This window comes from Phaethon aethereus, assembly GCF_964289735.1.
Source record: "Phaethon aethereus genome assembly, chromosome: 2".
Classification (NCBI taxonomy): domain Eukaryota; kingdom Metazoa; phylum Chordata; class Aves; order Phaethontiformes; family Phaethontidae; genus Phaethon; species Phaethon aethereus.
In genome coordinates this window covers 4,875,687-4,891,137 of record NC_138582.1, presented here as the reverse complement: position 1 = coordinate 4,891,137, position 15,451 = coordinate 4,875,687, and the positions used below count along the sequence as shown (strand labels likewise).

At 40.6% G+C, this 15,451-nt stretch overlaps 1 protein-coding gene across 30 annotated transcripts in view; it reads right to left on the bottom strand.

Moving 5' to 3' along the window:
• Nucleotides 1-15,451, bottom strand: part of PTK2 (protein tyrosine kinase 2) — a gene marked incomplete at both ends in the record, with an annotated part of 166,960 nt that overhangs the window by 10,300 nt on the left and 141,209 nt on the right. For 20 of the 30 annotated variants that reach the window (XM_081996574.1, XM_081996585.1, XM_081996590.1 and 17 more), the window contains 3 exons: nt 3,997-4,059; nt 13,192-13,323; nt 14,927-15,064. In XM_081996574.1, the coding sequence (XP_081852700.1) occupies nt 3,997-4,059; nt 13,192-13,323; nt 14,927-15,064 (333 nt within the window). The remainder of the gene's footprint in view (nt 1-3,996; nt 4,060-13,191; nt 13,324-14,926; nt 15,065-15,451) is intronic. The other 10 variants (XM_081996586.1, XM_081996596.1, XM_081996599.1 and 7 more) reach the window with 1 other exon arrangement.

Genomic DNA, 15,451 nt, shown 5'->3' with positions numbered 1-15,451 from the left:
ATCAATCACCAGGTGGTGATCACATTGCATATCACTTCTTTTTGTATATACCTTTATCAGTATTATTATTGTTGTTGTTGTTATTGTTATTATTTCCCCTTCCTTTGTTGTCCTATCAAACTGTTTTTATCTCAGCCCATAAGGTTTTCTCCAATTCTCTCCTCGTCCCACCCTGGGCGGGGGGGCCAAGCAAGCGGCTGAGTGGTGCTTAGTTGCCAGCTAGGGCTAAACCACGACAAAGGTTAAGAAGGAGACCCTGGTACTTACAGGCCTGTCAGTCTCACTTCAGTGCCTGGTAAAATTATGGAAAAGGTTATTCTGGGAGTTACTGAAAAGCAGTTGAGAGACAACACAGTCATTGGTCATTGCCAGCACAGGTTCAGAAAGGGAAAGTACTGCTTAACCAACTTAAGCTCCTTTTATGACAAGGTCACCCATCCAGTTGACCAAGGAAGCCAGCAGATGTGGTTGGTTTTGGATTTTAGCAAAGCCTTCGATACTCTCTCTCAGAGTGTCCTTCTGGACAAAGTGTCCAGCACACAGCCAGGCAAGTCCATAACACATTGTGTGAGCAGCTGGCTGAAGAGTTGGGCTCAAAGAGTTTTAGTAAATAGGGTGACATCAGGCTGGCAGCCAGTCACCAGTGGGTTTCCCCAGAGCTCAATTTTAGGGCCAGTGCTCTTTAATGTCTTTATAAATGATCTGGACACAGGAATCAAACATACGTTAAGTAAGTTTGTTGATACTAAACTAGGAGGAGCTGTGGACTCCCTCGAGGGTAGAGAGGCCTTACAGAGAGATCTGGACAGACTAGAGAGCAGGGCGATCATCAACCATATGAAATTTAACAAAAGCAAATGCTGGATTCTCCACCTGGGACGGGGTAATCCTGGTTACGCATACAAATGGGGGGACGAGAGGCTGCAGAGAAGCCCTGTGGAAAGAGATCTGGGGGTTTGGACTGATGGCAAGTTGGAATATGAGTCAACAGTGTGCCCTGGCAGCCAAAAGGGCCAACTGTGTCCTGGGGTGCATCAAGCACAGCATCGCTGGCTGGTTGAGGGAGGTGACTGTCCCACTCTGCACTGCACTGGTGTGGCCCCACCTCGAGTGCTGTGTGGGGTTTTGGGCACCTCAGCAGAAGAAGGACATCAAACTATTAGAGAGTGTTCAGAGGAGGGCAACCAAGATGGTGAAAGGTCTCCAGGGCAAGACTTGCAAGGAGCGGCTGAGGTCACTTGGTTTGTTCAGCTTGGAGCAGAGAAGGCTGAGGGGTGACCTCATTGCAGCCTACCCCTTCCTCAAGGGGGGCAGCAGAGGGGGAGGTGGTGATCTCGTCTCTCTGGTGACCAGTGATAGGACACGAGGAAATGCTTCTCACTGAGAAGGTGGTTGGTCACTGGAACAGGCTCCCCAGGGAAGTGTCAGGCACCAAGCCTGAGTTCAAGCAGTGTCTGATCAACGCTCTCAAGGTCATATGGTTTAGTTTTAGGTAGTCCTGCGAGGAGCAGGGACTTGGACTCGACAATCCTTATGGGCCCCTTCCAACTTGAGATATTCTACGATTCTATGAAGGATGAAAATCTGTATAGTCACAACCAAATTATTACTTTACACAAAACTTGCAGCTGTAGCAAGAAGCACAACTTTCAGAAAGTAAGGGCATATAAAAATGTATTGCACAGAGAGAAATCTGAAATTCTTATAAATTGATATTCTATCAACTTAATGCTTTAGAGCAGGAATGTGATGGCTAGAAGTAAAGGAGCACGTTCAGCCTGCCTGCTCCCAAGTCTGTAACTCTGGTGGGAATCAAAAAATAAGCATCAAACTTCACTTTCAGGAACCAGGAGTAGAGATCAAAGATCCAAAGCTCTGAAACTCTTCTGCTGTCACCACATACCTCTGAAACCCACTGGCTGATCATCTCGCACGCTGTCCTACGGCTGCCCTCTACAGCTAGAAAAACCATCTGCTTTCTGTCAGCACCATCAGTCATGTCATTAACTTTGATTTGGGTTGTTAAACCTAAATATTTCAAGTCTGATAACCCTGTGTGGGGGAAAGGAGGGAGGACAGGAAGGAAAACAAAATGCCACTAAAACAATTCTTGCATTTTTACTTCCAGAAAATTGGATATTAAAAATGTATGTCAAAAGAATGTGCACGAAGTTACATAGCCACACGCTCATCAGTTCGGAACTACTAAATGCGTGTGATAACCGTTCATTTGTACCATCCTATCCAAGAACAGGATCATGTATTAATTCTCCTCCCTCCCCGTGTTCCTGAACTGTGCAGATGCTGCTGCTCTGAGCAGGAATCAGAGCTGCTGTGCTTTCTGCTCTACATCCTTCCAAGTGCCACGACGACTAATCAAACAAGTCACTTTGTAGGGAAGACGTAAATTACCTCAGTAAACTGGATTCTGTCCTCACCATTGTCACAGAAATCTCTGTGCAACGCTGGGCAATTATTTAATCCTAGTTCTCCTAGAAATGACCACTGTCTATTTCTCATCCTCTTGATGAGAAATTTAGATTGACTCACAGAAGCATTAGACATTTCCCACTGCAAATGAAGTTAGTCAGAGTGATGTTCTGAATGTATTAAGAACTATAAAAACACAAAATCAAGTTCTGGAACTAGAAATGTAGTTATCACGAATTAGAGTCTCTTTTAAAACTCATTTTGTTAATGACCACTAAGTGTCTTCTTCACACTTTCAAATGGGGTGTGAAATCGTACTACCTCCTCTGGGAGGACAGGACTTTCCCTACCAGCAGTTTAGGATCTGGGTGTTGTGTTTTTTATTCTAACCCAAGGCAGTCATGCTGAAATCGAGCAGCAGTCAGAGCAACCAGCTGGCTGTAAGAGGCTGTACTTTAAACCCATCGCCACCCGAATCAAACCTCTGACACGACCTCAAAATCTCCAGGTTATCTCAAAGCACCTTCATGAGTGGCACAAAATGCAGCGATACTTTACTTGCTCTTTATATGCAACCATAGCAAAGACATAACAATATTCCATTTGTTATTCCATAACAAATTTCCATTTCCAATTTCATGGAAAAAAATTTAGCAGCTTCCAGACATGAACGTCTCTAGAGACCATGCTGCAGTGTGTCATTAATTTACTCACTCATGATTGTACTTTGGCTGCAAACACAGGAAGAGTCCCTAAATTCTTAGGTAGTGAAGAAATACTGAAGCCAAACCAGGAGTTTACAGTTGCATCCCAAATGAACTAGGAAAGTTAATTTAAAATATTCACTATTTTGAAGGTGATCCCTGGGGACAAACAGTAGATGAAGCATCAGGTTTCTGTCATTAACGGGCCCTAGCCTAACCCCCCCTTCGACCAGTATGGTTCAGAGATCCAATGGCTACCGAACAATTGGGAGAGACGTTTTTAGTTAAACGGACAGGAGTTAAGCCATAAGAACGGATACCACAGCTGCAGCTGTTGTCTGGCAGTAAGTGAATGGCTATGGGGTTTATTCCATCTGTTTCATAGTGGATCATTCACCCCAAGCAGATTTCTGGGTAATACAGCAGTAACATTTACATTCCTTGTAAGAAAACCCTTCAGATCCTTAAAAACAGTTACTTTAATCCTGCTTCCTGTTGACAAAACTTTCATAAAAGTATCCAAATTCTTAAACAGAAGGCCCAATTATACAGCACATGAACATGTAAAAATTATTGCAACATATTTGTGGAAACATTTTTTGTTTCAACAGCAGCATCAAGGGGAAAAAAAACCCCAAAAACTACAAACCCCAAATCCCCCAAACTGCTGCATGAACAAGTTTGCCATGGCTGCTGTTCCCACAGAAGCTCAGCCTCTGGAAAGCTGTAGAACCATGTAATAACAGTGGAAACATTTAGCAAAAACTTTAAATCATCTCCCACAATCAAGACAGGGTACAACATGTTCTACCAGGAAACTGGAGGAAGAGTTGGGGGATGAAAAGATCCCACACATACTTACTGGGGCCTGGAGACCTCCATCCTCTCGGTCAATGCTGCTTCTAGAGAGCCGCACATCGGGTTTCTAAAACAAAAAATTAAAAATTTCATTCTGTACTCTTCTTACCAACTCACGCGACCTAAGCTTAACATCATTTTAAAGACAGGCAAATACTGTTAAAAATTTACACTGACAAATACATATGTCATTTCATTCCAGTCTATACACCCCCGCTGCTGTGACTACGCGCTTCTGCAACTGCAGCTACTGAAACTCCTGGCAGCCTTCTCGACTGCTTCTCAACCACCCGTTCTCGAGCGCACGTGTAAAAATGCTTGTTATAAATATCGATAGTACCGTTTCCCTAACACAACATTGGAAAACCTGCATTTTAATTTTCCCAAAGGCAGCAAAAGTTGGGTTAAAAAAAAAAAGAAAAAAAAAGAAAAAAAAAAATTCGTTTGCTTCCCAACAGCAAAATTGCAACCACGGGATGAGAGACGCTGCGCATTAATTCCCGCTTCCTGCCTGAAGATGGCTTATATGTACTTGGCTCCCTCTGCGAGCCTGCAAACGGGGCCAATTACTGGAGCTCTTTAAACACTGCATTTGGATACAGAAAGCTAATAAAGACATCCAGATGCACTATTCTCCTGATATAAGCAACAAATGAATTTGTATTTTATATGTTTTAAGCAAGGTATAGGAACCCAGGGCTCGGTTGTTTTAAAAAGTAAAAATAAGATGACACCCATTTTTTTTTCCACATTTTTCTCATCTCCCCAGGAAACCTAAGTATGTTATATTCATTCTTCGAGGACAGAATTAATTACATGGAAAGACAAAGGGAGAGTGGATGTGAAACAAAGGTTAACACCGATCTGAAGACACAAGTTCAGCAAAATGGAGTGCTTTTCCAGTGCACTAGTTCTGGCACATAAAGAGGATTTATCTGACTCTTCAATTCACTCTCCTATGAGGCTGGATGAGGAGTTAGTGAAAATGGATAAAATGCGTATCTACATCAGTGTAAATACAACTTCCTTCATATGTCTCTATGTATATATACACAAAATGGACACACACGGCATGACTTTTTTTTATTTAGAGAAATGTAGGCTTGTGAATACTGACTGTAACTAAACTGAGCTCATGTTCTTTCAGGGTCAGTGTCAAGGAACAAATACATCTTTTTCTCGTTTAAAGCTACTCCAGATTCCTTTGTTTCTTTCTAAAAGCACTAAAGAATAATTTCAACTCACGTATCCTGCTAGATGACCCTAAAGAGCCAGCAGGGCAGACAGAACTTGCAGAGATACACTAATATTGAACTTTTATCATGAAAAATACTTCAATTGTGCTGGTAGTCTCTCAGAAGGGCTTGTACTTCGGATTTTCATTCAGTCGTCCACAGACTGAGGCACAGACACAGACAGTCGCTGCCTGAAAGAACTTGCAGACTAAAAATAGACAAATCATACTAGGCAGGGAAATCTTTAACCCCATCTTAAACATGAAGAACTGAGGCAGACACCAGCAACCAATTTCCCAGTGTTTCTCCAGAAATGTGTGACAAATTTTATGATGAAACCTACCATTGACGAATCTCCAGTTCATTTCCTTTATTATGACAAATGACTTTTTCTCATTGAAGTTCATTTGATACAGGTATGTTAGATACTTCATTAGATATCTAAAGTAAGTCGTGATTCTCATATTTTTAAGCTAAAGCAAATAGCTATCCTTGTTTATCTAAGCATACGACTAACTACATTTCTATTACACCAATGTTCACAATTTGCCTTCGTTTCATGTTTGTTTCTAGCCAGGGAAGTGCCCAAAGTTTTTCGAAATAGTCAAAGACTATTTTATCACAGGGGTCTTTAAGGCACTTTTAAGAATTTATTGCTTCAGAAATGCACCCTAAACCACACTCCAAAGATAATGAAATATTGAGCATTTTAAAAGATTCAGCAGCACAAAAATACATACTAGTCCAAATAACGTATTTTTTAATGGTATTATAAGAAAAAAGCTAAATTAACAGACATAATATCCATCTCCTCCCCTCCTTATCTTATAAACAAGGCCCTCCCTTTTACCATCTAAACTCTCTAAATGCCCAATTCTACAACCTCACATCACAGCAACAATTCAAATACCCAAGTCACCATCACGAGCAGCAAAAGTGCAGCGTATGAGCGGACCTCAGGACATCGTGTACATGAACAGTATACAACCACCTAGCTACAATCTAAGAATCGTTTCACAGAAATGTTGTAAATACACATAAAGTATTACTAAAATGAGCATTAAGTTGATGAAACACTTGCTTCACAAACTGCCAACAAAAATACCGAGTCCTGCTGACTACCCCCACGCAAGCCAACCCATAGAAGGCTGTGGTGTTGCCCAGGCATCTCCAAGAACCTGATCTGGAAACAAAGATGCTAAGTGCCAATGGGTCATGGCAAACCAGAGGGTCCACCACGAGCAGCCTGTACAGCTACATACACAACCCACCTGCTCCTCAGTGATCTGCATTTACGTCTTAGAAATAGGGACTGAAAATCTTCAGTGGTACAGAAACGCGAGCCCTTTCAACTCTTCCAAACATCTTCGTCCTTCTGCCCCATCAAAACTCGGATAGTTAGGAACACAAGGAACACCACCACACTTTTGTGTTCAATGGCTAAGACGAGGTCCCATTATATCTCTAGTGACCTGACTGTGTTCTAATAAATCCTAACAACTCCCATTTTAGTACATGATATTCTGATTTATTCATTTGTGTAGCTGTGGAAATTTCAAGAGACAAACTATTTTACGGTAGAGGTGATATCTAAGATCAAGCACTCATTGTATTTTTAAATATTAGCAGCAGCAATTCTTATGCTTCTACAGTGGCAAGAGTTTTAATTTTAGCTCCTCATGCTGCATGAGGTAACAATATGTTGCTGAATTTTTAATACTGAGATCCTTCAGATGTATTTAATGCAATTTGGGTCAAAAAGAAGCCTCACACCAAAATGGACCTGTTCTGTACTTTACACACCATTTTACAGCCCCAAAGCACACCCTACTGTCTTTCCAGTCCCTGCTATGGCCCTGTACCTTCACGGCAGCCCTCCCAAAAACTGCAGAGACTCCTCTGAACGGTTCTCCCATCCTGGTACTGGGCATAGCATTAGATATAAAGAACTTCTAAGCTGGATGTGAATTGACTCTGAGAAGCAGCTAAAGGGGCTGGAAACCGGGTGGTGGGTGCTGAGCGTGTGTGTCTTTATAGAGAACATTTCTGGCACTTGTTGGAGCACAACTGTATCGAGGGTGTTATATACATCAGGGAGATGAGCTGGAGGGGGGAAAACCCTCAAGACATCCACTTGGTTGTGAAGTCCCCAGGTTGAACATAGCTTGTAAAAGTGTGTATCTACAAAGGCCCTGCTTAACACTCTTGTGCAGTGTAAGACTGTTTCAGAAAATGAAACCTTCGGGAAATCAGAGGTTTAGGATTTCAGCTTTACCTGAAAAAGTTGTCACTGGCGAGTATACTTTTCAAGGCTTGAAGCTAAACAGTGACCAACTCTGATGACAAATCATCTTCAAATGTGTTTCATACCATAGTATGGTGGGACTTCCCAAGCACACAAACCGTAGTGCCCTGAGGTTTTTTTTGTGAAAGTGCCAAATGCAAGTTTAAGCAAAATCTTTTCTACTTACTATTATACGGATTACAGATACATATCGAAGGGAGGAACTATATGTTATTAAAATCTTGCATAAAATCAAAATCCTTCAAAAGTAAATGGATTTTTTTCCAATAAATAGTCTACTATCCGAAATCTTTGGAAACATCGAGAAGAGTTTTCAGACAGGATGCGGATCTTGACAAACTGGAACATAATCTACTTTTTTCCCAGCATTTCTGGTCACTCACTAATAAAAGAACATGTAAGTCTTGGCATACTCAGGACATGCCAAATTGTAATGTCTTGGTGGGATTTTCTCAGGCTAAAAATTAAAATCTTATTTTAGCATCAGTTCACATCAATTATATTTCAATTGCAGTTCTCAGTGTCAAAATAGGACAAAACCACAACTATGTGGGAATTTCAGAAAAAAACAAAACCAAACACGATAAGGAAACTATGTGAGTTATTTCTTCTTAACCTATCACAGGAAAGGGCTATAAATTTCTTAGCACAACATTGCTCTGTCTGCTGGGGAGTTACTAAAAGGCATGCACTTACATATATCTTTATTTTATATTATTAAAAACTATGGCACATAACATCAATACAGCCACAAAGAAAGGCTGAAACTAGAAACTAAATATAAATGAGGAAGCAGGTAATTAAACTGGCTCAAAAGAAGAAAAGCGTTCTGCAAAATGTTCAGAGAGAGATAGTGACGTTACCCAAAGTTACAGCATAAAAATCACTAACTTCACTACACTTCTGAAATTAAAAGGTCACCTTGAAAAGACACAGAAAGACACAATTTCTTTCCCACAACTTCTGCAAAGCAAACTAACTAGCTAGCAGTTCAGCAGGCTCTCTCATGGCATCACCACCGCCACTGGTTTCTTATCTGTGATTACAGGTGATTCTCCTTTTGGGTCAAACTCCATATCAAAATACATAAGATATAATCACTCCTAGAACCAATTAAAAAAATTAATTATCAGAACAGTTTTTGGCAGTTCCAAAATCATGTCAAAATGCACAAATAAAAGCATCCTTGGGGGCTTTAAAAATGATTTTAAAGTAATCAATTAATTGATTTGTTTTTAAGTTAATTCTACACACAGGAAGTCAGGGCTGGAAGATTAACATACACATACTGTGGCCCTAATGGAGTAATTTGATCCTTATGGGCTGATTTTCTGTGTGCACAAATACTGTAAAGGAAAGCCAGCATGCTGGACATAAGTGCAAGTATCGCTGCACGCATGCCAGACTGCAGGGCAATGGGCCAAATCTTACAGTCACAGTGAACTGCAAGTGCCAGCAGTAGAGAGGCCATTCACAATTGTGGAGCACTGCTTTTGGGGATGGAGGTGGTTTGTTTAGCTTCTATATCCTAGAAGCTTGCACTATGTGCAAGTAAAATATTGATTAATCTTCGTCAATTTTATTTTTTGGAGTGGAAATACCCATATGATCAAAAAACAACTCAGGAGAAAGTCCTGAATAAGAACTTTATGCATTTCTTGTGATACTGCCTATGTGACTGAGGTCCAAACTTTACAGGATATAAAGCAGTGAAAACCTCAGTCCACAAGACTGCAGCACCTAAAAAATCCCAACAGTAAGGCTCCTTACACAGAAGGCCAGACTTCCACTTGCTTGATGTAATGTGTTTGTACTGCAGCCACCTCACCTCTCCACCTGCACATGCCCTGGACACAGATTGTTTTCTATAGTTACCTTTATCACTCTAAGTGCAGTAATGCTTCGTCTTCGCTTCAGCTTCCTCTAAAATAATTCAGGTACTTCTGTTCTCCTTCCTGGTAATGCTGGTATCTAAAGCACTTTTATCAAGAGAGCATGAAAGCCCAGAAGTTTAACCAGTGTCCATTAAAGCTACCAGACTAATGCGCAACATCCCCTCTCTACCAGGGGGTGGGAGGGAATGTCAGTTTTGCCAAAACAAAAAAACAAAAAAAACCCCACAAAAACCAAAACACCCCTCCCCCAAAACAAACCACCCAAAAAACCCAACACCCAAAATCACGGCCCCCCCCCAGTGGATATATTTGGTACAATTTAAAATTAAACACTTCTTTACTTTCCAGTTTTTACACAACACATTTATTTTCATTCAGGAGCTTGCCATGAAGAGAGATCTGCTTGTTTTCTCCTTCTACAGCAGAATTTCAGCATTCTGGATTCTGTTAAAGCTGCAGCTGCAGACAAAATTTCTGTCTTCTTTCAAGTACTGACTAGTCACATGTTCTCAAAGGACCAGTTTCAGGCAAACTGCTCACACAGATAACAACCTCTCTAATGTCTGGCAAATTTCCATTTCAATGCCATTGCAATTTAATTCTTCATCTGGGGTGTCTCTTCTAGCAAACATAGCATCAGTGCTGTTTATACGTGTACTAACATGCTTTGAGTTGTATTTTTTCCCTGTAGAAGCAGCAACAAATTTCAAGTCATGAGCAAGTTGATGTTACTCTGGGGAAACAAAAATTGTACTAATAGAAACCTCACTGAGGACTTTTCTTCTTGTTGCAGTGTCTTACATTGTGATGTGGAGTCGCTCCCCTGCGAATCCAATTCTCAGTAGTACAAGCAAGATATACTGTAGGAGTCTGAAGTCTGCGTAGAGATGCTTTTGAAAGTAGCCAGTTTAAACTGAGAACACTATACTGTATGGTTACATAAGGTAAAAATTAAAATCTGGCTCTACTCTCTCTATTGTCTTCTGTGCTCAAAAGGAAGAATATTCTCCTGAAACTTGCCTATAGCAGGCAAGGGAGAGCCACACTTCAGCAAAACCATTTTATCAAAATCTAAACGTTAGTGCAGAAAGGTATCTCAAAGCAAGTGAGAGACATGACATCAATTTTGAGAAAATAAGGTGCTTCTCTTCCCTAAATCACCTGGAGTGAAATTAGGGAAGGCCCCTCTCCCAAGAGAAGAAATGTCACTGGTCACTCACTAAAGGACATGCGCCAAGAAGGGTGTGTGTAATATAGGCATTATTTCTACACTGGGCCTGTGTTTGGACTCTCACAGATGAATTGTGGACATCCTTCAGGAGATCTGCAAGGCTCTGAGAGTGACTCCCCACAAGGACTTTTCTACCCGCTTCTGTTCTTCAGGACTAAACCTAGAAAACCACATTCCTTTTCCAAGAAACACCCACCTATAAACCGAAGATTCCTCTGACATACATCCTGCTGTGGGTTCAAATACGCCCTGTGGCTATCATTGGCTTGTTTAGCTTTTGACACAGTGTCTAAAGCTGTAACAGGCATTCAGGTATAAACCCCACAGTCCGTATAGTCAAAATGTTAGTGTGGAAAGAAAAAGAACTTAAGTTTTATGCATTCCAAAAAAATTGGAAAAAGTGGCTATCTAAGCTCACGCTTACTTCCACTCAAACTTTCTCTTTTTTTGCCTTTTTAACCCTCTAAGGGTTTACGTAAAACAAATCCAGCTCTGGCAAAGCTGCAGAGCTGTATAGCTGCTCACAAGTTCATCAGTGCTAGTTCTGTTTTGATTAGGGGCTGCAATAGAGATGGTGTCTCTTCACAGCAAAGACACATAATGAAAACACAGCAATTTTCTTCCAAGTGTATGATAAGACAGACCACAAGTCTCTCCTCAAAGAGCAATTTTGGGGACAGCAAACAGCCTAATGATCCAGAGGCTGAATCAAAGCAGAGTAACAAGTGCTGCAAATAACTGTCATCTATTCTGCAGAAAAGGTCAGAAAGTTCAGAAAGTTTTCTGCAGAAAGTTCACACACAATCTAGTGCCACCACCTGAAATCAATGCTTTATTCTCAGTAAACACATTAATACCTCAAAAAGTTCTTGACAATCCTGAAAGTTTTAACGCACAATAGATCACTTTGACCCCCTGGTCTTGTGAAAGTCACGAGCAACTGGTGCCACTCAAAACTGGAAAAGCTAATGCCTAAACCAGGGAATGAATTTCCTTTCCCCTCCCTCTCTTCAGCTTATAATAAATTGGACAAAGCAATCTGGGTACAGCGGTTTCTTTACTATCAACCAATGACAAAGCGCAAATTCCCAAGTGCACTTACAAGGAAACCAGCCAAAAGCAAGCTTCGACATCCTTTAATCAAACGTAACATCTTAACTGTGGCACAATCTGGATCCTGGATAGAACATATACTGGACACGGAGGCATCTATCAGTAGCTCTTGAGCTAGGAGACATCTATCCTACCTTGGCTGTCTTCACAGCCATCAGCTGTTCTGAACACCATACATAACTAAACCCCTGAGAGACCAAGACAATACAAATGGCCAGGAATTGGTAACATCATCTACGTACAAGATCTGTTCTCCATTCCTGCCCACTGGCTTCCTGTAGAATAAAGCATAAATTCTTATTTTCAAGGAACTCCATGTCCTGGCTTCAAGATACCTAAAAGACTGTTTCAAGTCCTGTGAAACAATCACGGCCAGAAATTTTGGTGTCTAAAATAAAAATATTTCATCTGTACAACTAAGATTTTCCTGGAGACCAGCTCTAGACAGTGCAAAGAACTCTTACAGAAACCATAGACCATTATCAACATCTGCTTTAAATAGAGAGCATTTAGACTTACCTTCTGTAACAAACCTATGGCACCTGCATTTATACAGGCATGTTTTGTAACTACGTACAACATAAAAGGTTTCCACACAGTAACATTCCTTGACATATGCTTCTTAAGACCAAACTTGCGACTGATGCTTGCCACAACCCATACCACACCACTGTAAATTATTCACCTGCCAAATGAGGCTTACACACCTATAGGTGCCTACAGACATGAGCCTATACAGAGTAATATGCTACTACCATCTTCTGCTGCATCTGCAGCCATCAGTCTCGAGGAGGAGAATTTTAACACAGAACTGAATTTTGACAAATGGAAAGCTAGAACTGAACTAAAACCCATACACCAGCTGCACTGACAACAAGAAAACATGGAACTGCAAAGAAACAAAAAATCCCATCACCAATGCATCTCCCTTCTCCCCCTGGTTTATGGTCAGAGCTTTCTTCCCACCTCACAGAGCTCTCTCTCAAATTGTTTCCTCCCACTAATGTGTCTCATTATTCCTCCAGTGTAAGACTGCTTACAACTCTTAGTAGAGTCAGGGTTGTTAGATGGCTGATGGTTACCCCTTTCTTGGGGGTTGCGCATGCGCAGATCTATCTCCTTAAGAACAAACAGGCAATGTCCAGATTGGCACAGAATTATACCCACAACATACCACACATCAATACTCAACTGGATAAAGTGAGACTGACTGAAAAAACCCCAGCTGTTCAAAGTATTTATAATACAGGACTCACTAGCTAATGCTTAATCTAAAACCTGTTTCCAAACCTGTATTTTGGTAGTGACTCTTACGTTCAGTAAATGCTCTCATTTCACAGAAGTGATCAGGTTTTAGCAAGCTGCAATAAAAAAAGGAAAATCAGAATGAATTAAGAAGCACTATGAAACGAAGTATTACCAGGAATCGTTCCTCTTTTTCGAGCCAGCGCTGATCTTCTTCCATCTCTTGTTGTTGTCGTATCAACCTCTCCTCCATGAGATGTGTGGGTAGAACCTGGCCCATTCCTCGTATGTCCAAAGTGCCCGAATCCTACAAAACAGCGTAAGTTTATTCAGTCTCACAACTTAGAACTAGTATAAACAGCTGCAAGAACTTATAGATTATAAAAGAACAGACTTTTAAAAGCCCTTACACAACAGCAGTCAAGTAGAGTTCCTTCAACTCCTTATAAACTGAAGCAGACCATCAGAAGAAACTCCAACTACAAATATTTCATCTGCCTTGCTCCTAATCACTGGAACCAAAAAGATTCGAAAAATTCTGCTTTGTTTTTCAGTAACATAACTTCATATATTGCACTTCATTTAAGTTGGACAACAAAACAGATTTATCAATTTCATCTTCTTGGTCTTGAGCAATAATGTAATTATCCAGTTGTTAAAAGCCGCAAGATACATTTTTTTACCCCAAACAAATATGCTTTTCAGTTTTAGCTGACACTTGCAAAGCATGTCACAAAAACATTTTTACTGATCTTTGAGTAAGCTTTTATGCATGTCTTAAGCTTACAATACTGAATATAACCTATCCCAATGCTGTCTGGAAATCATTAACAAGTAGTGTATAAATTAGTATCCTTAGAGAAGCCAAGGGGAGTCTGGTAACAAACTTCACTGATGCTGTTTTTAGGTAACCAATTTGCCAAGCTTTTGTGAGAACTTTGGCTGTAAATTATTATTATAAACACACGCAAAGCATTCATATGATTCCACCAACACTTTATTCAAGCACAACATAGTTAGACTAAGTTGTTTCTACAGTCAATGATCTATGGGGATGTTGAACTACTTGGGACTACAGCCCTCAACTACATAGCATGAGCAACAAAAGCACAGCAGCAAGTTATAACGGCAGAATATATGGTCAAATCAACAAGAGTAAGCAGAGGCAAATTGAAGGCTTGGACACCTATCTGCTTGCCTGTGTTTAACAAGGAAGCCTCAGTTATCACTTAAATGTTTATCAGAGACATGGGGAATAGAGTACTGGTTAGAGAGCAAATGGATTTAAGACAGAAGCTGCACAAAGTGAAACTTTGTGGGAGGGTAAAATGGAATGAAGAAAGTGTAAAATAATGGAGGAGAACAATGAAAAAAAAAAGATAGAAGGTTAAAGGGGGAATTAATTTGATGTTCCTTGCAGCAGCTCTGTGCAATCATGACAGGCTGAAAACTACCTAATAGGAATACAACTCAAGAACAGTTTTGCAGACCAGTTCATTTTCTGCTCTGGATAAGTTACAGAGAAGCCTCAGATACTTTAGCTATGCTGGGTATCTCCCACAAGAAGTATTTTAAAACAGCAGCAATATCACATATTTTTACATGGATGCTTCCATCTCTATTAACAGCAGTAATTTTCAGTAAAGCCTTCTTCTAACAAACACAAAATATTTGCTATCACTCAGTTCAGCAAGCATTTGTGTAAAGAGTATCCTTCATGCCCAAGCTCACATAGGAGGATTTGTTTCAAAAAGAACAGAACTCAGTAATGACTCTCATCCCACTGCAGTAAGGCAATTTAAAAAAATAACAGAAACAGTTTTCCTACAATAATCTCCAGATGTACCTAAATAATAAAAAAGCGTGTTTACTGTACAGAGCGCAACAACAGATGCGTCAGTTCACAATACCTCCATGTTTGGTTGCCACACTGATATTTCCTGAGGCCGATGGTTCCAGGAATCTGTTTGATCCAAGAGAGAAGCCTGCCCAGGATAAATGCTGCCTGCCATGGCTGGTATCCCATGAGAACCAGGGTAGCCAGACACCTTTAGCAGAAGGGGCGGGGGGAGGAAAGGGGAGTTGTTATTATTAATAAGACCTATGCTTTCCCATAATTAATAGTTCCCCCCCCCTCAAGGGAGCAAATATGACAGCACAGAAATTACTCAAAACAAGCAGCCACTGAGGAGGAGGAGGAAGAGGGGAAGCAACATCAGAAGAAGGAAGCCAAGCCAAAATGTGACACAAAACCTCTTTAGGCCTTTGAGGATGCCTATCACAACATATAACAATTACTTGAGGATTACTATAATGATATATAAAAACACAGAAATACAACTGTAACTATTTGAGGATGCTTATCAAAACAGAAGCATTAGAAAGTATGTTTTAACCTCTGCAGCCACGAAGATCAAGTCTTCTGATGAACAAAA